The 27,993-nt window shown below is 36.7% G+C and overlaps 1 protein-coding gene across 4 annotated transcripts; it reads left to right on the top strand.

Moving 5' to 3' along the window:
- Positions 1-15: 15 nt before the first annotated feature.
- Positions 16-27,993, top strand: IQUB (IQ motif and ubiquitin domain containing). Of its 4 annotated transcripts, XM_075742977.1 has the most exons (12): positions 16-3,438; positions 4,674-5,143; positions 6,299-6,460; positions 6,566-6,741; positions 6,979-7,134; positions 9,060-9,270; positions 13,264-13,439; positions 17,287-17,457; positions 18,883-19,059; positions 20,655-20,903; positions 24,775-24,960; positions 27,183-27,993. In XM_075742977.1, exons 2-12 carry the CDS (start codon positions 4,708-4,710, stop codon positions 27,348-27,350), a joined length of 2,268 nt encoding a protein of 755 aa, XP_075599092.1. In that variant the 5' UTR covers positions 16-3,438; positions 4,674-4,707; the 3' UTR covers positions 27,351-27,993. The 4 variants fall into 4 exon arrangements, with proteins under 4 accessions (XP_075599092.1, XP_075599098.1, XP_075599105.1 ...); XM_075742983.1 differs by lacking the exon at positions 20,655-20,903; XM_075742993.1 differs by lacking the exons at positions 16-3,438; positions 4,674-5,143 and adding an exon at positions 5,768-6,202.

Consider the following 27,993-nt stretch of genomic DNA (forward strand, 5'->3'; position numbering starts at 1 on the left):
ATTTATTATTAACAGGGTATTTGTGCCTCATTCTGAGTTTTTTTTTTTTAAATTTATGTTATATTTTATGTTGCAGGCCACTTGAAATCAAAATCAGAGTTGTAGCAAAGTATGATCCCGCCCTTCGCTCCCACCTTGTGTATTTTTGCCAGCCGCTGCCAGGGTCCTTATAACCATGCAGATACTGAGATCAGGGGTCTGATGTAATGAAAACTATGCTTACCAAAAGTAACAGTTTTTTAGGTTTCAGTTGAATTACTGTCTTGAATTGTCTGACTTGGCTGCCACATAAACACTAATTCTCACTCGGGGGAAGTGCTGGGAAGACCCAAGATTGGAGGGGTGAGGGGGAGAAGGACAACCACCCCTTAAGGTGACAGCAGGTTTCTTGGTTAGCAGGTAGGTTACCATACTTAGCATAACACACATGGCACAGACTGTAGTATTGGGGCCTTATAAAGGCTTTGTATATAAAAATGTATACTTTATAGATTTATTTGTCTATTAATGATTCAGACCTTGAATATTACTTAGTAATATGAAAAACATCTTTCTTGACACATCTGGCTAAGTTCTTTCAAACATTTAAATGGAAACAGTGTCTGCCTCTTCTGAAAAAAATTGTTTACAGATTTAAGCTATAAGCCCCAATTAAAATATCCGAACTAGATCTAAGGATAGTGTGCAAGTTTGCCTTTACTCATATTTTTTTCAGTACCACTGATAAAGTTCTTGCAAGTTGAAAGATAAGAATATAGCTGTGTGACAAAAATCTTCAGTTTCTTAGATGTTTATGTTAGTGCCACTGCACTACATTACATTCCATAACTTTGTTATTGCTGTTTTTCGTAGTCATTAGGCCTAGAAGTTTACTTGTGGTATCATTATTATTAATGATTAATTACATCTTTGTATAATATTTCATACAATGAAGCTATTTGGAGAGTAGGACAGTAGAAAACCAGTAAGTATACCGAGGGCATTGACTCTAGCAACTATTTTCACTGCGTTCTTTAGCATTGTTTTTTTCAACTATTTTTACTATAATTGCAGAAATTTTTAGATATTGAAAAAGTAGAATATATTTTCCTGCATTGGTTGGTTTTGAAGGCTTTTTCAGTCTTGAAAAAGGTAGAAGCTGGTCTCTTCTGAGATAAAACCAGTAGATGGCATTCCAGAAGAGGACTTGGCTAAAGTTAACAAACAATTTTTACCTGAGAAGTATTAAAGGATTACAAACTTGAATGAGGGTGAATGATGTCAGATGAGAAATGAAGATGTAAGCATTGAGCTGATGTGAGAGGAAAATAAAAAATAAAAAATAAACCCCCCTGAAGTCTAGTACTAATGATATTGGCATGTAATACTTGAGGGGAGGGGGAAAAGTTGCCAGAATATGGTGACAACTATTGGAATTGTTTCTACTCTTTCATAACTGAGACATCAGTTGAACTCTCTTTTTGCTCCATTATTTTCTCCCCTTCTAAAGCCATATTTGTCATGTGACGTATAATAGCTCTCCCATAAGCTCATGAGTTGTGTTGCAGGAGAGTCTCTTTTTCTTGGCCCGTTGCTGCTGAAATTTGATATCTTGTCCTTTAGAACTGAGTTTCACTGATCAAAAGCGTACTCATGTCTTCTCCCTTTCACAAATGCACAGATATGTCTTGGTACAGACCCTAATATAAGTTGTTTACTACCTTGAGGGGATTTATTTTTAGAGCTATGTTTCCTAGTTTATATTCTCAGTGATTTTTCTGGTCTAAAGCATTTCTTTCACATGACTCAAAATAGGATCATTTTCTAAATCTTCCTATCCAAAACACTGGAGTAGACTTTACAAATGCTTTAACTGAGGAATCAATTAACTTGAGTCTTAAAAAGGTTCTGCTGAAGCCAGCTAACTCTAGGAATCATTAATAAGAATTTTTCAGCTTTCTGAGCTTTTTATCAAATTCTCAGAATGTGTTATGATTTATTTTCATTATTTTATCATTGGTTAAATTTTGTTTCATTACCTTAGCATAAATGAATCTATGCTACATAAGATTACTAAATGAATTAGTATTATGTTGTAGCATCAACTTTAAATAGCAGGTGTTGAGAACATAGGAAGGAAAGAAAAAGGATTACAGTTTTGAGATGTAACTGTGTATGCCTTTAGTTCATATCCTCCTTGTTCCTGGCTAATTTAAAAATACATCTTTGCCAAGAAGAGAAACAGTAATTTTTACCTTGCTATTAACTCTGTAACTATATATCTGACATTTAAAGCCACACTGTAGCAACAAAACAGTACACACGTATTTTACAGGCAAGAGCCTATATTAGGAGTACTATGTTGCAAATAATTTATTTTAAGATGAATACGCTATCAAGGCATAATTTGGAGACTGACTGTGACGATGTTTGCTTGATTTTTCTCCATTAACTGTTGGAAATACGTGATGATGCAAAAGATTTTATCATTATCTGCTGTAATATGGTAAGGTAAATCACTGCAAGCCTTAGAATTAACAAACTTTAGATCTTTAAAACACTTTTGAGATCGTCTGATTGCAGTCATTATGCAAGTGAAAATCACCCTATATTTAAGGATGGGACCTAATAGAGGCAGAGCCTGTTAAACCAGAAAAACAACTTTGGGATTGCAGTGTAGCAGCAGTACTGAGGGTTTCCTTATTCCTGAAATGCTCTCTGTGCTGCATAACCTATTTTGAGTGGCTGTGTTCTGCACAGGACACCATTTTCATCTTTGGCATAATTTCTGATTGTTTTCAAAGGGAGAAGAGTGAAAGCTGCTTTTTTATTTACATCATATGTGCTATTTCATGGGAAAAAAATGGAAAAATCATCTTACAAACCGAAAGTGAGTTTGAATGTTTAATCAAGTCGGCAATATCATAATGACAAAGTGACACAAACTGACAATATCTATGGAGTTACTGCAGGTCCTATTCTACCCGTAGTTCATGGTCAATCCAGGTTTTAGGAAAAAAGAGCATTACCAGTGGTAATGGGCAGTTTCTGTCCTTTTGATGACAAGCAGGTCCACATTCAAACACTAAACAATGCCTGTGGAATGTGGCAGCATTTATTATGGCATACTGTTACTGAATATGGGCATAATTTCAATGCCTGCTGAAATACAATTTTTTTTTTTTTTCAGGATTCTTCCAGAGTTGTGATGCAGAACTGTATATTTCACATCTAAAATGGTTGTGTGGAGTGAGCGTAGTCTCAGTTTTCCTGTAGCATGCTGAAACACTTGCAAGAGCTGTCTCAGAAATCACACATCAGATACCAGGAAATTCAGTTTCATATGGTTTTAATTCTGGTATCAGTGTCTTAATTTCCACTCTGCAGCCTCAGTCCTGACACGAGAACCGCAGACCTTCCAGGGGAGAAAGCCACTGTTGGGCTGAACGCATCACACAGGTCAGTGCTGACACGCAGCTGGAAGTGATGATGCGAGGGTTACAGCGAGGGTTATCAACATCCGAACACACCAGCTCTTCATTAAATCCAGGAAACTGGTTTGGGTATTAGCACAATTTCTGCTGCTATCTACAATATAAACTGAAAGGGAAAATGGTGTTTTCTTACGTTAACGTCATTGTAAGCTGGTAGGAGTTGACCCTCGCCCTGCCATGGATGACAGTACAGGACAAGGCACTTGTCAGGACCGTTGTTACCAGCCTCACGGAGGCCAGGCCAGGCAGCAGCAAGCCCAAGCTGCTGCAGGTGCTGCGATGCTTCCGTTAACGGCGGTGGGGTAAAACGGAGCCAGGGAGGCCTCCCAGGCTCCGCCCTGTCTCACCGCTTCCTTTCCTTCCCCCCCCCCCCCCTTTTTTCTGTCCTTCCTCGTCCCTGGGGCGCGCCGATGAGCGCAGGGCGGCTCTGCGCCTCCGGGCCGCCCCGGCCATCCCTCCCCCAGTGCGCATGCTCGCGGCCCTCCCCGCCCTGCGGCCCCAGGCACCGCCCAGTCCCGGTTGCTATAGCTACCGCGGCACGCCGCCGAGAGCTGTCCGGGGCGGGAGGCCCTGCGGAGCCGTGGGGGAAGTAACGGGTGCGGAGCGGGGGGGGGCCGGGCCCGCCCCGCCCGCCCGCCCGTCCGTCCGTCCGTCCGTCCGTCCGTCCGTCCGTCCGTCCGTGCGCCCAGCGGCGGCTGCAACCCTCCGGCCCCCCGTGCGCCCCGGGCCAAGGGCGGCTGTCGCGTCGTGGCCGCGCACCGCCATGGGTGCTCGGTAGGGAATGCCCCTTTGTCTGGCTCCTACCGGGAGCTTCTTCCTCTTTGTTTTTGGCTTACGTTTTTCATGAAGATGGGATTCGGATTCTTCCAGCCCACGTCATTTTGGTGGCAGCATGGAAAACCTTAAAGGTGTGCTGTCTCCGGGTAATACTCTGGAAATTCTTGTTATAACTGTATAAAGAAGAAAGAATTGTGCTGACTACCTGCTGGCAGTGCTATGGAGTGTTGCGTTTGTTAAACACCAGTGAGAAGATGTTAAGTTTATTGCGTTTGGTGGAAGCAAGCACCTCGTGCTATTCCAAGTAGGCTCTTTGGGAATACATACAGAAAAAGCTTTTCAGAATATTATGTCACCCATCCATTTGGTAGGAGAAATGTGCTAGTATGCAATCTTAAATAGATACTGTGATTATTCTTGTAGGAAGGTTAAAACCGTGTGACCGATCCTTTAGGAAATGGAAGACCCATGGGATAGTTGCTTTGAAGTTGTTGTCGCAGAAAGGTCAGGTGCAGAGCAGCCATCTGCATCCTCAGAGAGAAGAGCAGTCGGAGAGGCCAAGAGCGAGGACCCAGCAGAGAAGCCGCTGCTCCCAGAAGCTACAGGCACTGTACAGCCAGAGGAGGGCTGCAGGCGGCCATCTTCTCTGGAGCAGTCAAGTCCTGCACAGTGGGAATTACCCAGCGAAGGACTAGGCAGTCGAGAAGTGATCAGAAATAATGAGCAAGATGTATCTGAGCCAGATGCCCCATTCAGAGGATCATCTGAGAGTATATTTCCTGTTACCAATGAGAATTATTCTGCTTTACCTGAAGTAAGAAGTTCAGAAAGGAAAGAACAAACATGTCAAACCTCAGTACTATCAGAGAACTCAGGAAGTGGGACAGTAACAGGTAAAGAAGTTATTGGAATGTTGGACATTAGGGCTTTAAGGAGATTTTTTTGGGGGGGGCTTCTTGCACCCCCCACAGCCTCATTCTGTTCATGTTTGCTGGATTTTTGTCTTGAAGTGACTTTTTATATTCTCATATAAAACATGCTTGAAAAGGTGAGGGATGTATTCTTTATCTGAAGTTGCAGTAGCAATTTATAGACTAATACGGCATTTTATGGCATGATCTTCATTTCCAGAAACGTGTGTGAGGAGGTATAGTGTCCGGTACATGCATTTGAAAACCAGCAGTGTATAATTCACATGAGCACGTGGGCTACTAACAGTTTAGATCATAGCAATCACCTTACTATTTTACCTCTCTTAGTCTCTCCTATAACTTACCTGCCACCCTTCCTTTATCCGTGCCTTTCTCCTGCAGTCCCTGAAACACTCCATCGTTTCCTGCACTTGTTCCTTTCCATTCCCAATTCAGTGCCCCGTTTTCTTAGGTCTTCAGAGCGGAAAGTAGCAAGTGAGTGTGGTGAGCGGCCCCTCGCAGCGTGGAGCTGCTGCCTCCCTCCCTCTGGGCTGCATTCAGGTGCTCTCGGTCTGAGTAGCTGGCGATCGCGTCCTAGTTAGGGTGCTGTACCAAAGCCAGATAGACTCTTATCTCTAAATCAAAAAGAAGTAATTTCTGGAGCTTCAAGTTAAGTAGATCTGGTTCAGAACATATTCTTTGAATAAACACCACAATGTCAAGTATTGTGTGAAAGGTAACAGTGATTCGGCCAACCTGATCGGTCTTAATTGGAGCAGGTTTACAGAAAATTTTTCAATAAAAGTTTGCTGTATAAATGGGTAACTTTGATTTAAAGTTATGCATTTGCAAATAAATACATTTACTTACAGTAACTTTTCAAAAATTGTAATATGAATGACTTTTTATGTGATGACAATATTACATTGGATATCTTAAAAAGTGTGTGATAATACTGTTTCAGCTTTCAAGTAGACTGTCTTTCCAGACAAAAATCTGTGATAATTTTGTGTTGCAGTGTTTCAATAAAGGCAGCTTGGGGTAAACTTGACTTATTTTTTTATTTGGGGTTTGGTTTTGGGTTTTGTTTTGTTTTTTGAGAAGCATATCAGGAATTAATTTTGGTTTTATTTTTAGGAAGCATGATTGAGGATGATGAAGCTCTTAGGAGGACTAAGGCTAAATTTGATGAAACTATCCAGTCTGAGAAGTTCTGTCCTGATCAGGAACATTCTCCTGGGAAAGCAGTTCAACAGGTTTACCACATGCCTGATGTCATAACTGTCAGAGTACAAACAGGTAAATGCTGTTTTTAAGCATGTATCAATATATATAATCATGCTATAATCTCAATCTGTTACTAAAAGAAACACTATTTCTATCTTGGAACTTCCATTTTAACAGATCCTGATTCATTCCAAGATGTAGTTGTAAAAATTGAAAGACCTTCCTATCATAAACCATTTCTGGGTGGATTTAAGAACAGGATAACAGGAGCGGAATTTCATAATGCAGGATCACAGACCATACCCAAAAAAAGACCTGACAAAGGAATTCAGTTATTTTGTAGGGAAACACAGGTAATGGCTTTGTAGTGTCTTTTTAGAATGTTGTTTTTGTCAAATGGAATAGAATGTTGACACAACTATTTCCAATAGGAATGAGGAAGTGGATCAGAAATAAGTGTGCAATTGAAAGTATTTGGTGGATGAATGTCATTAGTCTTGTGATTTTTGTTACAGATAGGTCATTTTGCCACTTATTGTAATGAGGAAAAAAAAATTGTTATAAACTGACATGCATTTTTTTTTCACCAGACTGTTTTTGAAAAAAATAAGCCACAACAAACAAAAAATACAACATCAACACAGATGACTAAAATTGGCTTGTATGTGTCAAATGTGTCTGACAAACTACTAAGTCCTGGAAAGTATCTCACAGCGGAAGAATACCATAAACGTAGACTTGAAGCAGTAAGTTCTTATCTGTTTGAAACTATCTGTAAAGCAAAGTAGTACATGTTATCTGAATATTCAGTGAGTGTTCAGAGTGTTCAAAGAGTGAATTTAAAGTGAACTTTAAAATGTCTGCTTCACATTTTGTAATCTTTCAGATATGGAGGAAATGTGTGTTTGTGTTTTTAGTGACATTTGAGACCTTGCAATTTCTTAAATATTAAGAATTCTGAGTTTACTGTTTTCCATCTTACAGTGACAGTTAAACTTCCATATAGAACATTAGGGATTAAAACAGGCTTGCCCCTATGGCATTCTCATGATCTCCTTGGAAGGACCTAAGCTACATGCTTGATGTATGACCTCAAATGGATGGAGTATTGGGTTAAGATTTAGGAGACTTGTATTCAACTTTTGGGTCTTGTGGGTTTTGGAGGTTTTTGTTTGTTTGTTTGAACAGACCTGGTAGGTTACCTTTGGCAAACCTATCCATTTTGGATTGTGTTCAAGCTACCTGCTTTGGCATTAAGGTAGAACCTGCCTGTTCAAACACATGCAATGGGTCTGTGGGGTTTTCTGGCACCCTGAGTTGCTTCATGCAGGTGGTTCCAATGACAGATTCTGAATATTCATTGTGCAGAGGATGCCATTTAGGCATTCCAATTGCTTTTTGAAAACCACATATTCAGTGACACCTCACTTAAGTACACCCAACATCGTGTTTGGCAGGGCATTGCTTTGTAAATGCTCTAGTTATTAATTTGATTGCTTAAAAAAGACAGTCTGAATCTAACTAAATGGAGAAACAATTGATTCCCCAAGTGTCTAAGTAGGATAATTGTATTGACACGGTTGGCAAGATGCTTTGAAATCTTCTACCTAGAAGTTTTCTGTAAGAACTTCTTATTTGGTCAGCATCAGCTGATGGCAATAAGCATCTTATAGAAGTGGAACCCAAATAGGTAACAGTTTCCTTGGGACGGTTTTACTATGATTATTAGTGCCACTTACTGACATCTGTAATGTATCTATAGGTAATCTATAATGCACAGTAGAGAGGTATTAGCTTGGTATTGGTTCAAGTTGATGGATTCACACAGTGTAGTGTAGTTCCGTATTGAAATACCAGCTGAAGACATGTTCAAGAGAAATGTTAAGATATCTCTAGAGACAGTGTAACTGTATTAGTGTGGTTTTGTGCTTGATAACTTTCAATGCTGAACAATGATTCTTAGGTCATGGTATTGACCTAGCTAAACTGTGTGTGGTGCAAGTGCTAACTCTGCGGGCAGAAGCTCAGGCTTGTGTGTTGTGCTCCCTTAGCATACTGTGGACATTGCCCTCGTCTTTAATAGTCACAGCTTTGGAAGGTGGATTTTTTAATTTTCTTTTCTAAGTTCCTTCATAATAGCATTGGTAACTTCACTTTCATTATTTGTTTACAAATAAAATGCAGTTAATTTTGTGTGTATGTGTGGATTTTTGTATCTAGAAATTCAAAAGAAACTTTGCAAATACATGTCTAAATTCCCAATCTAGGCACTGTGTAAATTGATAGCAAGATGAGGACCTCTGCCTACAAAGCTGAAGAGAAAAGAATGAAACCAATGCATGGCAAAAGATGTTTTTTAAGGGGAGATTTTAAAAGGAAAAATGAATTTCATAATTGCATTTTATATTTTAACTTGATTATTTGAACCTAGTTTCTCCACTGTACTCACTGGTTAAACTCCTGGTTAACTCATTAGTTACCTAAATGAGTAAGCATGCTAGTGTTTAGACTAATAGGTACATGACTGGTTTTGTAACATTTAAATTAGTTTGAATACAACACCAATCTTAGAAACTATAGTTAAGTAGCTAGAAAAAAATAGCAGTTAAGAACAAAATATTATGCTGTTTTGTTTTAAATTCACAGTTCTTTGGTATTGTATCACATATAGGTAATAGTATTACAGACATACTTCCGTCGTTGGCTTGCTATAAATGTAGTACAAAACCTGAGGGAAGAAAAGAGGTTAAGGCTGGCATGGGAGGCACAAGAAGAGTTGCGGAGAAAAAAAGAGAAAGAAGACAGACTGAGAAGGGAGCACGAACGCAGACTCAACGCTAAAACACAAGAAGACTTTGAGCTACTGTACCATGATTTAGAATGTAAGTTTTTTCTTAAAGTGATACTCTTATATCAGCAAAATAGTGCAATTTGTTTAAAACAAACATGTTTTTGATGTGTTTCTATAGATACTTCCTTGATTATTTTTTAAAAGTATGTAAAATGAATTTCTTTCATTTAAATAATTCTTTGACTTTCATATATTACCAGAAGCAGAAAAAAAGGCCTTGACGCTGTGTAAGCGCTGTTCAGCAATAACTAAAACATCCCTGTGTTATCAACATCCAAAGCATAGGATCATACAAGCTACTATAAAGAAAATTTACTTTATTCCAGTCAAAACCAGTATACCTTTTCGGGAAGTAATCAGCGTGTAGAATAGTGCTATTAGGTAGTTTTATTATTACTTTTTTTTATTGATCTCTAATGTTAAGGTCAGCTAGAGGAACAGGAACTCATTTTTGGATCAGTTTAATCTTTTTACTCTACATTTAAGACACTGCAAATAATGCCATAAAGAAGTTAGTATTTGATCCATCATTCATCATTTAATATAAACATTTTTTACAATGGATTAAATTTTTGCCCAGAATTTTACAATATATGGCTGAGGTTATTCCTTTTGTCCTAGTCATCTTTTATTGATGCTTTTTCTCCTTTTTAATTTATTCAATGTTTCACAAAACTGTGTTGTCAAAATTTTAAAAATCTGTTAGGAGTCCTACAGGGCATCCTGAAAGACTTTTCCTGTTGGAGTCAATGGTGTCTAATACAGGCAAGCACCTCTAAACTTTCCTGGAACAATGAGCTGAATACTGCAGATAATTAACATAGAACACTACAGGAGAGTAATGTTGCAAATGTAATAAAAACCCTAAAGTATGTTCTTTTGGAAAAAGAAAACCAATAGAAAGCGGTGGAATTGTACCAGCATATAGTGAAACTGCAAGAGTTCTTTTTAAAATGTTTCCTTTTAAGCAAGATGCTTGTATTGTGACTTGTAACAGCTCATGTTATTCAGGCTACAGTGCTTGCTTATGGTATAACTCTTTGGCAGTTTGGACATCATTGTCCCTATAGCAGAACTGGCCTAATGGACTACCGGCTTCATTGCAAAGCCATCTGACATACCTTGAACCATCTCAGCTATTTCTTCTGTGGTAAACTGAGCATAACTTTGGTGGCGTGTGTTATTCATAGAGCTTAGGATCATGATTCAGGAATTCCCAAGTTATACGCTAATCTTTTAATACTGTCATACCTTGTGTGGCATTGAACAAATCACGTTGAATGTATAAATGACTTATAAATATTACTGTTTGTGACAAATGTAAAAATTGTTACCAGTCTTAAACTTTAGAATTTTGGAAATGATATCTTCATGAGATTTGTGGTTTGTTAGGGGTTGTTTCCCCCACCCCTCTTTTTCTTCATAGATAGTTAGCTTTTCACTTCACAAGAATCAAGCCCTTCTAAAGGTGTGTCTGACTAGGTAATCAAAAGCCAAAGTACTCAATAGTATTTTCTTTTCCACTTATGGCAAGTACTACTATTTAGTATCTGAATTCCTGCAATATTTTCTTTAAAAAACTGCTTCCTAGTTAATGTGGTATCAAATGTATGATCCACTTTTTTTTTTTTAAATGTGAAGAGTCTTATTTGCAACAGGAAAAATACCCAACAACCTGAGTTAAAGTTGTGAATGACTGCTGATATTCCCAATATTTTTAGAGTTAATACATGATCATATAAGTGTCTCTTGTGCTTAATTTAATGTCATTGGATTCACAAATAATAAAACTTTCAGCTGTGCATGTTCAGGATTTAATATCTAGGCAACCTGAAAAAGCATGTGCCACTGAAACAGAACAAACTCCAGTACTTGAAATGTTTTTTTAACATTTTTGTTAAAAATAATGGTCTGGTATCAATCTTTTTGTTTTGTTTTTGTTTACTGGTGTTGACTAGTTGCTTGTCTACGTGGAGACTTGCAGTCATGCTCTTTATTTTAGTAGAGCTTAGTGGTTCTGGGAAGTTTCTTTTTCTACCTGCATCTGAAACTACTTTTACATTCTTATAGTGTCAACAGTCTACACAAGCTAAATCATTGTGACAGTAATAGAATAAGACTATTGTCCTCCAGAGATCGGTGAAGGTTATTGCTGCTGATCACAACAGGGGGATACTATTACAGGGTCAGCCAGTACAAGCAGTTCCTGTTGGTACAAAAACTTGCCTGTTGACTGTGTAGTGCAAATGAGACATATCTATATATTCTGTGTGTCTGCATATAGAGACATTCATTGCTTATTGGAAAAGTACGAACGACTTTGTTTTACATTAACTGGAATAAAAATTGTAAGGAGTAACATCGCTGCCTGTAGAACAGATAATCTAAGAGGAATGTTTTTAACTTGGTTGCATGTATATATGGTGAATTAGGAGGTCAATATTGATGATAACTGACAGCTGCTTAATTTCTGTAAGTACAAAATTGCTTACTGTATTTATTAGCTCTACCTTTGAAGTTGCTGCCCCCTTCAGGCATACAGAGCTTCGTGTAAATTAATTCTATACAGTGCTTTTGTTTGCTGAAATGGCTTTATTTAAAAATGTATCTTTGGGTACTCAGAACTTGTCAGACAGCTGTCATTAATACCAAAGCTTGGAGAGCCTTAAGGAAATCAAATGAAATATTTTCAAATGGAAAACATAAGGTATTGTAGATAAGGAAGCCACAGGCAGAAAATAAACCTTCCTCCTCTCCCTCCTCCTCCTGCCTCTAATCTTACCTGATACAGGATGTTACAGGCTTTTTCAGTAAGTGTGCATCACATAGTGGATTTTTTTCTTTTACACTGGGTTTTGCTTTTGCATAACTGTTCTGGAACAATAACACCACTTTGAGATATTATTCAGGAATGTTGAAGTTTTGGATCTTATAAAATTCCCTACAAAACTCCAGAGGTATTGGAACAGACTCTTCAGAGAAGCAAAGAATTGTTACAGTGTATGCAAAGGAAAACACTATTCAGTAAACACAATTTGATTTTTACTAACAGATTTCTTTAAGGGTATACAGGCTGTGTATCAGCGCTTATAGTCAAGAAAATGGGTACTGCAAAATAAACCGTGATAGGCACGTATGGATACATCTGTCATTAAGTAGTCTAACTTACAAGTGCAGCAGGTTCCCGTGATTTGGCGATTTGACCATTAGGGTCAGAAGATCAGACTCTTATACCGCATGTGCCGATTCACGTGCTGCCACCATCATTATCTTGTGGTTCGCATGCCACCTCCCTCCTCTTGAAGGGTTCTGTTGTAGAAGAGGAAAAAGCAATGACTGTCTAATTATTAATGCGCATCCATCTGCCTTAGATGGCAAAAGATGATACCGCTCAGATATTCAGTGTGAGACCTGGAATGCTAAACGTGACTGTCAGTCAAGTTTTATCTCAGTTTTGGAGGACTTTGAGCTTCTTTAGATTTTACTCATTTATGCAGGGAGAAGCAGTAATATTCTCAGCACTGAGTACTAGTGGTGCCACAGTAAAATGCTGTCCTTAATCTGTTGAGATGATCTCCATGGTATCTTTTCTTGTGAAAAGATGAAAAGATGAGCAATTGTTTAAAAAGTTCCTATTGCTCATACCTTTTGGAGCGGTTTGAGACTCAGTTATTTTAGATGCAAAATCGTGAAGAAATCATTTCATCACACATTTCCACAGGAGCGAAATTCTTTTTCTCACATAAAGCTCCTTTTCCTCCTAACCCGCCTTTGAGTTTGGAGTACGAGTTGCCAGTTTGGAATTGATGTACGCACACATACTCTCACAGAACATCTGTATAATTTACATTTATTTCTGGGCCATTTTGTGCGTATTGAAAATACGCATAACAATCAATTCCCTAACATGGAAACTGGCTTTTAATGAATATTGAAAATTAATTATGTTATTTCTTAAATACGAAAGTAGTAATGTCACTGGAAAACATATTGTAAAAAATACCCCAAATATTTATATCTGTAGTATGGAGGCAGGAGGAGACGGAACGCATTAATGGAACTCTTACTGGAGCTGAAAGAAAGGCAGCGTTTTGTGGACTTCTGGAACAAGAGGCACAGCTGATTGCTTCAATTGGGAGACACAAACTAAATGCAGATGAGGAGAATCAACAAAAAGCAATACTGCGCTTTCTGAATAAGGTCAGTGATGTAATTTTGGGCTGAACATAAAGAATACCAAAGTACAGGAACAAAAAAGACATCTGCAAACTACCCGCCAAAAGTAACTTCTGTAGCTTTAGCAGTTAATTGCGTGAATGCTAATGTTATAAACATCCAAATTATCTAGTTGTTGATTTCAATACAATTCAGTAAATTTCTTTTCCAAGTTGAGAATTTCTTAGCTCTGACTAATGAAGGACTAACAGTGCATCATTAAAACTATTAACTACCTGTATCTATGGTAAATCTCAGGTGTGTGTATATAATATAAAAAAATAGCACCAAGTAGATGAATTTTGTATTATGTAAGTATTCTGCATAAAGAACATGATTCTGATGGCACTGTTAACAGCCTTCATTAAAGGCTCAAATTCTAACAATTCAGAATGGTTAATTTGAGGTTATAAAGCAACACAACATTGCATACGAAATACAGTATTTTGTACTGTGTGCCTTACAGTGATGTAGGAATTCATGCATGAAACTATACCCTTCCTTAATCTGTTTTTGAAGCTTTAAAAATCTGCCTATTAGCTTCTCTTTCAAAAATACTCAGTTTCACTAATCAAATCTAATGACTAAGTGATTTTCCCTCTGGTATGTTCTGTTCATTGCTATCTATAGTGAAAAGTTTGCTATTGCATTTAAAATTAAATGCAAATGTTTAAGCAAGTATTCGTAAAGTTAAACTTTAATTCTGCAGAATAGGTTAATTGATTTTTTTAAATTTTTTTTCCTTCTTCACTCAGAAACGTTATCCTTCAGGAACTAGATTTGTCATTTATTTCCCCATTGCACACAGGCCTCTGGTCACCATATATCTGTCTTTAAATAAATCATTTATTCTGTTTTCATGTACAGGATAGAAACCCAGAAGAGCTTTGACTGAATCTTACATCACCTTGAACTCAGTTATTAATTCACTAGTTTCAGTTGCATTAGAACTTTAACTTGAGATTTTATTCTTGTATAATCTTGGGGATGAAATTTAATGCAAGTGTTCTTCAGGCTTTCATCTATAAAACTAAGATGAGAATTCATTCATACATGAAAATTATTTAGAATAGCAGTAGATTTAATGGCAACTTAATGTAAAATACAAAAAAGAGATCCTTTTTAGGTAGATGTTGCAGCAATCCATCCCCTCAGAAAAAAAGAAATAGTTTATTTTCTGGCTGTTTTCATAGTATGTGGAAACAATTGTGAAAACAAATACTGCAACAGAAATAGTTTTTCCACTGTCTTTTTTTTTTTTTTTTTTTTTAAATTTTGACTATTTACTGCTCAAAAGAAAAAAATGACAGTTTTGTCCAAAAGAGACTTCTATGCCCTGCTTTGTTACTTTAAGCATATACCTCCTCATGCATGTGTGCTTTTACAGTGGTTGCTACTGGTTGTGTGCGCACTACATTCCAGGTAGTTCTTTTTTTGCGCTGAGCTCTTTCTTCTTCAGCATTTGTATTTTGAAGAGGAACTATTTGATTAAGCTTTTATATAGCAATCATGTTTTCTCAAAGGAATTCGTGTAATTATTAACTATTGCTCAGTTCGTACCTTTCGTGCTTTGTGCTATTTCTGCACCCATCCTATGGATTATTTTTAATTATTTTTTTTTTCTACTTTTCTTACCTTTTTCTCTCTGTATCTGTGGTGGTGTGTTTCTCTCCTCAGGTGCTTCTTTCTGCTTTTATTCATTAGTAGCAGAGTGCAGTTACAGTAGTCTTGCTCTCTGAAGTAATATAGATAACAGGATTATTGTGAATTCCGCAGCACTGCCAGCAGACTAAAAGGCAAGAAAATGCTGGCAAAAAATCTGGAAGTTTTAGTTTTCTTGCATCAATCTTGAATATATGAAAATAGACTTGAAATCAGAGAACTTGTGATTCTTTCTGAAATACTGGAAATCTTCATATTGATGTGACCTCTTCCCCCCCCCCCCCCCCCAGTAAAAAGCTGCATAATTTCTTTCTTTTTAAATTATTTTATTTAATACCCAGTTATGATGAGGTAGTAAGAAAAATTACAGAAATTACAGATATCACATCTTGCTTTGAATAATTTAAATGTTATAATAATATAGTTGGTCTGTGTTAAGGGTCATTTGCAGAGTGGAATACCAAGACTGCTCATATATGGGTTGTGCAAATTTATCAGCAGAACCTAGTTTTAATAACCATTTCCTAGGGTAAACTCTGCCCATGGACTCACCCTAGCATAAGCAAATGACCTTTTTATCTTATAAGTGATTACATTGAAGAGGTGCAGCATGATATAGCTTCTAACTTGGTGAGGTTTTTTGTTATTTGCTTGGTTTTTTATTTTTTTTTTTTAAGAATTTCTGGTACTGTACAAAGATCGTGAAACAAAGTCATGAAGTTACAGTAGAATCCTCTCTTTTTATGACAGAGAGAAAATAGCTTTTTCTAGTTTTGCTGAAGTTCAAACATTTCACTAAGGAATGAAGAGTTTTATTTTTTTCTGATGTCTGGTTTTGCTATTGCATTTCTTAATCAGTTTTGGCTCTGAATTGTGATCTCTGATTAACAATACCTCCTTTAATTAGAGTTTCACCCCCACTGATAATGTAATTAAATGTCAGTTATTCAGTGTTAAGTCCTTTTTTCAATTATTTTGTCTTTTGTTTGCTAACCTAACTTTATTTATTTAAAAGTGAGGAAAGCATTATTTTAATTGTGGTGATAACTAGTCATATCTGTTCTAACTGTCTAATACCCTTGGTATTTTTATGACTTATCACCATAGCAAGCCTGTATATTTGGTCAAAGTAATGATTATGTCAGTACTGGGGCCATATCCAGAAAACTGCTCAGCATGTGAACGCTGCACGAATTGTTGCTGTAGTTAACTCACGCTGAGATTGCACAGTGAAGTTCACGAGTATTTATGAACACTCAAGTTCCAAATGCAGTGAACAGAGTAATTAATACACAGAGTGAGGTTCCAAATAGCTGTCCCAATTAAGGAAAGAGAGTGGAGTTAGGTCATGATGGAGTTAGGTTTTGAATAGTATCTATTGGATTTAGATACTGACCTCCACAGTGAACTGGCCCCATGTGTAACAGTCTGGTTTGCAACCAAAAAAAAAAAAACCAAACCAAAAAAAACAGAGAGGAGAATGCTGGACTTTTCAAACTGAGTGGTGCAGCTGACACCATGTAACTTCTCGCTGTCTGTGGAAGTTAAAGACACGCAGAGACAATTGAAGTAGAAGGCATATGGTATGTGGTTAAGTTAGCAAACAAGAAGCTAGCTGAAGTATCCGATAAGCTGTAAACTCGTACTCTGCCTTAGTCAGCTTTAACAAAGTCTATGCCTTCTATCCATCTGTATAGCTAGCATAAATAGAACAGTTCCCTGGAGATATTTTGTACTGCAGTAGACTCTGAGGCCTTAAATTTGCAATCTTTACACAGTCAACAGTCCCATTGATTTTTACTGATAGTTTAGAGGGATTTATGACTGCAAGATGAAATAGAGAGCAAATGTATTCTAACACTACTGTCAGTAGATTTGTTTTAAAGAAGTAGAGCATATCTCTGTAGGAGATTATTATTTACTTTTAATATACTGTAGGTCAAAATTTTCATGACCTGCAACTTTAAGCGAAGTGTGCCATTGGATACTTGCTCTGGTGGAAAAGGTACTGTATAAATACTAAATACAGTATAAGAATTAGCCTTTTGTATTAGTCAAGCATTAATGGTAAGTCCCTATTTGCTCTGGTGAAACTTGATGTAACATAATGGCCTTGTTCAGCTGGTGATCAGATTATAATAGCTCCGAATTATACAAATTGTTTCTGAAGTGTGCCCAGCCTAAGAGATGGAAAGCATATGATGGAAAAATCACTGAAATGGATACACAGCACACACTTCGTGCCAGAGAACTATTTGAAATCTACCGAAGCATTAGCATGAATGACATCCCAAAAGATGAGAGAATAGATGTGCTGTTAACACTCAGACGTACAGTGAAGGTATGTTTTATTTTTCTATTTATGTTTAGCTTCAAGCTGTTACTTCCCAAAGATACAGTCACTTAATTACGTTGACACATCTGCAATACTTCTTCTGGCAAACAGGTGCCAGGATGATCAGCTGGCAGCAGGATAAAGCCTACTGTATCACCTGGCATGAGAGTGTAATTTACATTCCAGATATACTCTAAATTCATATTTCACTTTGTGCACATTTTTTCTTCAGCTTGTGTTAGAATCTTAACCCCATGCTTTTAGATTTTTTCGTATATTAATACATAATAAAATTTTAGTACAAAGTTTAGCTTAATGTTTATAACAGCTTGATGAAAACCATGGTAGAGATGTAAGAGGCTATTACTATTCTTTTGTCTCAGTTCTTCAAAATGTCTGTCTAGAACCTTATCTCTCTGTTGGTTTGGGTTACCACTTTTATGGCTGACAAATACTGAGTTTTTTGGTTTTGTTTTCCCCTCCCTCCTCACCCCTACTGCTGCTGCCTGTGTTCCCAGGGAGTTAGAAGCTGGTTGCATTTCTTTGAGTCCTTCTTTTTTTTATTTATTTTTTTTATTTAATTCATGTACAAAAAGAATAATATGAGTGTCAAGGTACTGTCAGGATGATGCTGTTGACAAACTAGAATAGAATGCTGTTTCCCGGTCTTATTAAAACAAATAAACATGTTGCTCTTTGCATTGGTAGTACCAGAATTTGATCTAAAGCCAATATAGCATTGGGAGCATTGCAGGTTTATGAACTCCTGCCCATCTTAATATAAGTCAACATTGCCGTAGTGAACAAATTGTAGAATTTCTGTAAATTAAGCACTGTATTTTAAGTGAGAAAACATTGAACTCATTCACCTCTTATGTCTCTTTGGAGAATCTCCTGCTAAGCATTTGAACTATTGAAATGGCTAATTTCCAAGCATACTCATAAAGTCCCCCATGCCTTTTATGTGTTTGGGGGTTTTTTTGGTGGTGGTTTTTTGTTTTGATTTGATTTTTTTTTTTTAACCATCTACTGTGTACATACATTACATCTCCTATCGCATAGCCGAGGGAAGCTTAGGGATGTATTTTTGGGGGCTTTTGGAGACTGAAAACTTTGCATGTGTTCTGTGCCTCTGCTTAGCATTTTTAATGCCGCCAGGTTTACAGTTCCTCACAGCTTTGGTGTATATATACAGGCCCCTTTAAATCAGAACCTGTATGCATTCTCAGTTTTCAGTTCTTTATGTTAGTTTCCTTGGAGGTTTTTTTCCTGAGACACTAAGGGATTCTTATATGAACATGTTCTTACAAGAACATACAGAGGTACAAATGATGATTGGCATAGAATCTATAGTTTGCTTTCATACCTGCGTTAGAATTATTTTGTTTGTTTGCTTTGTTATTGTTTGTTTTCCTTTGTGTTTTCTTTCAGGAACATGAATGTAAATTAACGTGGGAAATAGTGGAATTAATTGACAGGGAAGTTGATCTTATGTCGAGAGAGGTGAAAGAATGCAACTTAGAAGGACTGAGGAAAAGAATTTGTACATTATTTCTTCAGTATATTAAAACTCCAAAGTTTAACCCTGAAGTTGCTAGGATACTTAAGGTATTATTCCTGTTTTGCAGTCTGACATAGTGGCCATCAATCTAAGGATGTTGGAGAAGGGGAATGGAAAACAATGAAAGCTTTTTTTATTTTACATTTTGCTGTAGAATTGCTGGAGGAGTTCCTCAAGAATTAAAATGTAGCAGGTACACAGGCTTCACACAAAGAAGCTTATAGAGTCAGATAGGAAGAATGGGGCATAGACTTGGGTATAAGAACCTGACAAGTGGCTGATAGTACTGAGAGCGTGCAGGAGCTCTATGTATGAAATAAAAAAAAATCTGAGAATTATAAATGGTAGATCTTATGGGATGGTAACAGTAAAATATAATAGCAAATGGGGAACCAATAGAGAGAGCAATTATCTTTTTTTCCACTGGACAAGGGGCAGCATCCCATGCATCCAGAAAGGAAGAACATTGACATCGTCATAGTGATGTCTAATAAGCTTGCATCTAAGCGAGAACTGTTACAAACTGTTTTACAACCAGTTGCTACTTCATGAGAAGCAGTTATAGGTATGAAATGGAGATAGTGGTAGACACCTCTCAAATTGTGTGATTGTTTTTATTTTCTGACTACAGATTACAATTAAAAATATGATTCATTATCATATATTGCTGCTTTAAGCAGCAACATGTATTCTGCGTCTATCAGAAGAGGATGCCTCTTACAGTGGTTGATGGTATCTCAGGAATAAAAAATCTGTTAGTAAATGTTAGTGGGATTTAGAACCAACTAACAGTTACTTTACACCAGGTTTATGTTATAGCAGAGACTGGAGATGGGAGATCTTTGTCTTCTGTAGCTGTTGGTTAACTGTACCTCGAGTTGAAGGCTAAATTGCACCTGTATTTGTATTTGAATCTTGTAACCTTCTGTAGACCATAAAAAAGATGGCAGTTCATCAACAGACAGTCAAAGTGACCAAATCTTCAGGGTACTTTCAGATGACAGATGACCACAACAGGCAGCTGGATTATCAGACTACTCAAACTACCCAGTTACAGACTTGGGCCCTCTGCACAGACCCCATTATATTCTTTCCAGAACCCTTGAAGTAATATGAGAGTGAAGAGGTTATTAGCAAGTTTAGTTTATCTTCCCCTATATTGTTTTTGGACACGTGGCTCTGATGATTTTATATTCTTATGCCAAACTATTAATATGCCCATAATCTCAGGGTTTTATCTTTGACACAAAGGGCAGATTCTATATGAAAAATTAAATGCAGAAGAATTAGTTTCTCTTGTATCTGTGTTGTCATCTTTCCAGAATGGCTGACAATCTGCATACATAAAAGCGCCATCAAGAGCACTGAAGCGTAATGTCTAGGATCTTCATATAGCTTAAAAACAAATTGACTGATTTGTATAACTGATTTTAACAAATACAGTAAGAAAATAGAGTGGCTTTTGGTCTTCTATTAAAAAAAACCCCAACTATTGGAGATTTTAAAATAAATATTACTGGCTTTTACATATTAGAATACATGGATAAGCATATGTAAAATGTGTTCCAATAGAGTTAGGGTGACACACAAGTAAAACAAAGATACTTTATGGTAAATTAACTTCTTTTTTAAAATCTTTTAGGTTCCACCAGATCCCTTAAAGCTTTATAAAAACGTTAACTTCTGTCATAGTTGCGAAAATTACTTACCATCTACTGAATTTCCTGTTCCTGCTAATTCCCGCACCATTGGCAGATGTCGCTTGTGTTGCAAGCTTGATAATGAGGCTCGGCGTCGGGAAACGTTTTTGGAGTACAAACTTATACTAGAAAATCTCAGAAAGTCTGAAGCTGATTATCAGGATGATGCTAAGATTGTTTTCTTAATTCAGGTACTGTCTGAAAGAGCATTACTGCTAATGGGAACCAGAGGCTTTGCCTATAATTTTTCCTTTATTTTGTGTATTTTTTGACAGGTGGAGAAATAGGCTAAAAGCTACAAAAACTTCTTCCTGTGATATGGGATGTTCCATACCATAAAGAAGAAGGACTTAAGTTCTTGGAGTATAGCTGTACTTTCAAAAGTGGTTACAAGCTGTACATTAAAAGAAAGTAGAAGTCTAGCTGACAGGTCAAAGAATCAGATGATCCAAATTCTTCCGGTTCTCCTGTGGCCGTCCTATTGCTTAAAGATACTGGCATCATCTGTAAAACAACAATAATGTTTTTGCGACTGCAATATCCTTCAAGACATAATGCTAGTAAAACATTTTGAGCCCTGTTATTTTGATTGTTTTAGTAATACAACTAAATTGTTTCGTGTTCTCAGAAGGAAAGAAATAACGATGCTGAGGTTTCGACATTCCTGTTCTATGTCAGTAGAATATCCTTATAGTTGGAAGTTTTACTGTTTTGCATTTATTAGGAGAGAGATTCACTAAATATTTTGATTTTCTAAAATTTTTACCATCATCTGTAATAATCTGTAATCTTCTGCAATATTACTAAGTAGCTAATGATTATTAAGAAACATTACTGGAACAACTCAGTTCAAAAACTTCTTGCCCCTGTCTTCAGCAAATTCTCTCTTTTAGTTGTTATTACTTATTTTGTCAGCAAAAGAATTTGATATCCAATATCCACTAGGAAAGTTTCAAATCTGAGGTAATCGCAAGTGTTACTTATTGAAAATATTGAACAGCTGAGATTTATTTGAACTTCTGAGATTTAGTAATAAAAAAATCTCTACAGCATCAACATTCATAGAGCAGTTTTTGAACTGTATTTTCAGTATGTCTGAAACAACAACCAAGCAAACAAAAGTCAGTCATCAATATCCCACTGCTACCAAAACAAGCCATGCTGTGGTTTAGCACTTTGCCAATAACAGCTGCCAAAAGGAAGCTTGCAATTCTCTAATTATCAGGCCTGTGTTAAGAACTATTATCAAAAAACTTGGATTTTGTAGATGTCGTTCATCCATATTGATTTTTCACTTAAGCTGAAAAGTTTTTTGTCTATGCCTTAGTTTATCTTAATATATAAATATCCTCCAAAATTTTTTGTACCTCTCTGACATCACATCACTTGTGATGGCTGATGGCCACTGGTGCACTGAAACATGACTGCTTAACTGCTGACACCGAAAGCCCTCACTTGCAGTTCCATTTGTGGTTCTACCACTGCAACATACTGCATCATTTTCATCCAAATTAACTTCAAGTTCTTCTCTTTAGAGTTGCAAATATATAAACATCAGAGGTTTGTATCTTAAATCACTAATTTTGTTGGGTTTTTTTCCTGTCATTTCTTTAAAATATTATTTTTTTATGAGCTACTTTTTTTTTTTCTTCCCCTCTCAAAAAACTATCTGTCCCCTACTCCACTTAGATCCAGAAAACAACTCTGAGGTATCTAGAAATTACTTGGGCACAACTAAAAGTCTTTTGCAGCAGCTATGACAGCTTCATTCATTGTGCAGTGCGATACCATTACTGGCTCTGTATTATCTGTGGATAGACACAAGGCTTTTGAAAGAAGATAAAAGATTTCTTTTCAGATAAAAGATTTTTCTTCAAACCTCTTGTATACTGATTCTATGTCTGGGTTGACCACCTATATGAGTGCTGCTAAGGTTTAAAAGGCAAAAAGCAGTTGGTGAGAATTATGGTGATTCCACTAAATTCTGCTTACTGCATCTAAAGACCTTTTTGGTATCAAAACAAACTAGTTCAGCAAATATGACAAGTCATGAGGCTGCCTTTTATTCTTTCAGAGGGCTTACCTATGCCATGCTCCTTAGAATCAATGGTACATACTATGGCTTTGACTTTTTTTCTTGGTGAGCAACACCCTAATGGGAATGTCGTATTCACGTGAAGTTCACTTAACTCCTTTACTGGTTTGCTGCCTACCCTTGTTTCCCAGTCTCAGCTGCTGAACTGCGATGATACTTGCTCTCAACCCATTAGACAACAGTGCTTGAAGGCCGTTTCTGTTTCCTGTGAGCACAGAACAAAATGGGGGAGGGGAAGAAGGGAGAGGGAAAGCATCATTTGAAATTAATTAAATGTAAAATTTCACAGCAAAATGCATGCCTACCTTTAGAAAGTACAGAAGTCTCTTAACTCAAACTCTTCCCCATAACCAGAGAAGTTTTAACATAGAACAAGTGTTTGCCTATTTTTCTGGCAGAAAAAAAAATTGTAATCCAGGAAAAAGGAAGAGTCAAATTATGAATCCATTTTATGTGGGCTTATATAACTCAGTATAGATTTTTGCAAGTTTTGGTAACTTTTGAGATGTGTAGCTTAGCAAGAAGCTGATAGTAGTTGCTAATATGTCTGCTTGCAAATTTCTGACTTTTAAGAAGATAGAGAAGTTATTTGAAATTTTGTGAAAAGGAGGAATTATTGAAAACAGAAGCCAATTAGCGCAACCTAATAAAGGAGGCCCTGTAGGACCAGATTTAAGACCAGATGTAGGAGCAGTCCTATATTCCTGGAACCAGTAGGCACAGATTTATTATTCAGTGGAAGTTCTAAGCCCAGCTTTTATCATACATTTTCCCCGGCAAGAGTTTACATGGGCTCCTGGATTTTGGAAGCAAGATGGATGAGAATACATGAGGCTGCATTTCAGTGAAGCACGGTATTGGTACAGTTTCCTTCATCCTTTGTCAGAAATTTAATAAGTAACACGCAAATAGTGTTATGGAATTAATTAAGATTTCTTTTTAGAGGAATAAATATTCTTCAAATGGCTAGGTTGGAGGAAAATGTATTTAAAAGTCTGTTGTTTACAGAATCCTGTAGATAAAAATCTTCTAATAATTTTCCATAACTAATATGGAGAAGAATTAATGGAGGGTGACAGAAAAACTTACCAAACTGAAGTGGTAACTGCTATCCCAATTTCTTTCTTTCTTTTTTTTTTTTTTTCATTGAAGAGGCTGTTTTTATCAAGATTTAATAGTGATTTCAGATGGCTAGTAATAAATTAAACAAATTAAGATTGATGTAAATTAGCCTTAGACGTAGGTTAAAAGTACATTTAAAGGTCTTTCTGTACTAGAGAACCTTTACAAACAGACCTTTTATTAATTTTTGTTAATATTGTAGCATAGCTACTTGATTTTACAATCTCGTTTGGTAAAATCAAAACAGTATCATGAGCACAATAAACTCTCCATATGTCAACAGCAGAGTGAGGGGAAGAAAGCAAAGCAGGCATTGATTTGGGGTCTGTCACAGGTGGGAGTTTTTCCTGTCCTAATTTTCTGCATTTTCCAGGCCAGATTATTCTGATTATAAGTAAAATTTAAGTAATTTAGTAGTGTAATAACATTAATTCTGAATCCAAGAATGAAATGGTGAAGTCATCTCATGGATTATTGTTATTAACCAAAAAGGTCTGAACAGGCTTAAGTATGCTGTGTGAGGAAAAAAACCCCGTGAGATTTAAGAAGCTTTATAAGAGCAGTTAAACAACCAGGATGTCAACGGAAGATATGAATTGCCATTGGCAGAGACAATCGGAGAATGTACTGGTTTAGAGATGATACAAGGAAAATGCAGTTACTAATTGCCCCACCATGCTAAAGGAAGATGTGTCTGTCTGGGCATTCTTTAACCAAGTGATTATATGACACACCCATAGAAAATTTTTTTACTCAAAGCTGTATTTGGATTCTTATATGGTTACAACAGTTTTGTCATTGAATGAAACATACTTCTTCCTTCTTACCCCTGTTTTCCACTTCAGCACCAAGATCTGCAGTACATGATTGAGAACATATGGGGCTGTCAGTCAGCTCTCAGTGCCTGCAGTGACCTCCACGATTTGGTTATGGTCAGATGGGATAAGCAGCATGAGTGGTCTCCGTGGAACACTATTCTCCTCACTAAAGATGAGGCAGGTGCACACCTTAAGCTGTGTAACCTTCAGAAGGTAAAATTTGATAGGCTTAATTTTTCTTTACAATATTTATGTTTTAATAGAATAATGTGACTAATGATATTTGGCCAAATTTAGTTCTTACACTCATCCGTGTTTAAATTGGCCCATTGTGACCATTTAAATGATTGCGTCTGTACTATTAAAGAAAACAGGCACTAGTCCAGAGGGTAGCTGGCATGTACAACTCACATCCATGTACCTGAACTCTGTCTTGCCCTGATTCTCCCTCCCAAAACAGAAGAAGCTAAGTGGCCTCATCCATGCTGCCAGCTGAGAACAGTGTTGTGCCTACGCTCTTTCCTCAGCTGAGATCAGACCAGAGCTGGCCTGGATGAAAAACATGCTAAAGGTTGACCATAAATACTGTTACAATTGTGGTCCTGTGCTCTTGCACGTCACTGACCTCATTAGTTTCTGGCCTTATAAATTTCTCATCAAATAACAGAATGGCTCTTTTTCTAGAACTTACCCATTTGTCATAATAAAATTTGTCTCAATTTACTTTTATGTACATGTTATTTAAGTACCCCGACAATGTAATCTTATAGTTTGCAATTAAGCAATAAAAACATAATTGCTGTTCTGACTTAAAAAAAACTTAAGAATTTAAAGAAGTAATTGTGTATTTTTACACCACTCCCCCCAAATTCCATATCTAAACATGGTAATCTGGTAAATATCTCACTCGACTGGACATCATATGGTAGAGTATTTAGCTTTCTAAGGCACAGGAGAATCCTGTGAGCTGTGTTTGTCCTGCAATTAGTAATGGATTATCAAGCCTTTCACCTCTAGGTTATTGATTTGTTTAAGTAGTGATTGAGGTCATTGCTGTATAGTGTCCTTTCGTTCGGGGTGTCCTTAATTCAATTTCTAGCACAATATGTGTACATCACAAATGCAACTTCAGCTGTGACGCATTGCGCTTCTTTTGGGGAGTCTTGAGAGCATGTGATAACTGAACTGACAGAGAAAATTAATTGCTCTCTTAATGAAAGGTTTGCTTTGGGGATGAAATATATCAGTCAGAGAATTCTAAAGGTAAAGGGAATTCTGCCATCCATGATATTTGTGTGTGTGTGTGCACTCAACTTGTGTCTTCAAGCAGGCACATGTTTATGTGAGCATTAACTTTAAAAGGTAAAATCAGTTTCAAACTGGAAATTCCTTTATTGACACCTCTGTCTCACTTTCAGTCAACAAGGCTGTTCAGGCAGTCTGAATCTAGCGATGCTTCTCTGCATCCATAAATTTATGTTACTGTCATTATGGCAGGCAAAGATTCTGATTACGCACTTATCTGGTTTAATGTCATAAGTCTGGATGTCTTGGTCAAATAGATGCTATTAACGTGATTAGGTCCAGAGCTTCAGTGGAGGTGGGACTTAGGCCAGAAGAGCAACAGGTAAGGTGTGCAAGCTTGCCTAGAAATTCTAAGGTATTTTCACTTAGCTGTGGACCAGCCATAGTGAGGAGTCACCTTTCTTCTCTGGTAATGGTCAAAGCTTTGTTTCAAAACCAAAATGAGTGTGAAATAAGGAAAATGAGGCAAAGTTAGAATGCCGTAAGTTGGATCACTGTTTTTCATTCACTGAAACAAAAAAAGGCCTCTCAAGCACTTTCTTTAAAAGCAGTTATTCGTAACGACGACTATAGCGATAGCAAAGTGGTTTTTCAACTAAATATTCTGGTTATTTTTTACATCCTATTAACTATTACTAATCAGTAGAAATTTAGGAAAATGTCACCACTGAATGCAAAGGCTGACTGAAATGCTGCAAAATGCTTGCTGCCATGATTATTTGTAAATAATCACTCTGATTCTTATCAAGGAATTTTCCTATACTCATCACCTTGCAGATGTTGATACTTAAGCATTGCCTTTTTTAATTTGCAAAGATAAGTGCAAATGTTCTTACCTGAAAAGAAATAAATAAGTTTTATCTTGAACAGATAAAAAAAAATGCTGGAAGTTTTTCTGTTTTTAAAAGATGACTAATATTTCACAAGGAGTGGTTAGTAATTTTCTCTATTGGGCCATAAGGTAGCAGTATAGAACTACAAAATATTTCATTATGTATCATATATGAATAAATTATTTGACTTAGTTTATTAAGGGGTCACTATTTATACTGTCTAAAGTATGAAGGAACATGTAGATTGTTGGATATTTTAATTGTATTTAATGAGATTTGGATTTTTTTTCCTTTCAGGCTTATAAAGCAGCATTTATTCAGAGAATAAAAAATAAGCATATCCGGGCAAAAAACTACTTTGCTCAGATTCCACTGATGACATCATTTTTGAATAGGAGTGACAATCAGGCTAATGCAAATGAATTTTTAATAGCTACGTCTATTCCTACTGCTACAAAAACATAACTCTTGGGCGAAATTAACTGAAGTTAAAGAAGTTAACTGAATTATTGATTAATACAATTGCTTGATTTTAAAGAAATGTACTTTTTCATCAATACTTTAATTGTATTACACAGATCAAAATAAACTTCTGAGGATAAAATAATTTGATCTTGACTGTTCAATATAACTGCATTTGATGTTTTGTAACCTCATTATTTAAAAAGTAAAGTGTTATTGATGAGCTTTGAAAACTAAATTCTTAGAGCAATGACTGTCTTTCTGTGTATGCCTGTGTTGCTTGGAACATTCTGTCTGTAGTGTAATATTCCCATTGGGGAAATTTAGCTAATTCCTTGTCACCTTTTAATTAGAAAAATAATACTATAAACACTGTATTAAATTATTTCTCTCATCTTAAGCGTATAAGGCAGAAAAACCCTCAAACCCTAAATTTCTACAGAACAGCAGAATTGACATGCCCTTGCAAGTACAGCTGCTTTGCCTTGAAAACATTTGTGCAAAAGAATAACTTTACTTTTTATAGCTCATCTTGATGGTCATAGTGGAACTGCCAGCATGTAATTATTGCATCCAAGATCTTGAAATTATTGTAAATCAGACTTATATTTTGAAATACACAACCCAGACTGATTGGAACGTTTAT

The sequence above is a fragment of the Balearica regulorum genome, chromosome 1, assembly GCF_011004875.1.
Source record: "Balearica regulorum gibbericeps isolate bBalReg1 chromosome 1, bBalReg1.pri, whole genome shotgun sequence".
NCBI classification, from domain to species: domain Eukaryota; kingdom Metazoa; phylum Chordata; class Aves; order Gruiformes; family Gruidae; genus Balearica; species Balearica regulorum.

What these genes read in the sequence shown, in the direction of transcription:
- IQUB (XM_075742977.1), top strand. Translation starts at nt 4,708, where the DNA reads ATGGAAGACCCATGGGATAGTTGCTTTGAAGTTGTTGTCGCAGAAAGG. An exon ending in AACTGTCAGAGTACAAACAG is followed by an intron (nt 6,461 to 6,565) that starts GTAAATGCTGTT and finishes CCATTTTAACAG; the next exon opens with ATCCTGATTCATTCCAAGAT. An exon ending in ACTGTACCATGATTTAGAAT is followed by an intron (nt 9,271 to 13,263) that starts GTAAGTTTTTTC and finishes TTATATCTGTAG; the next exon opens with TATGGAGGCAGGAGGAGACG.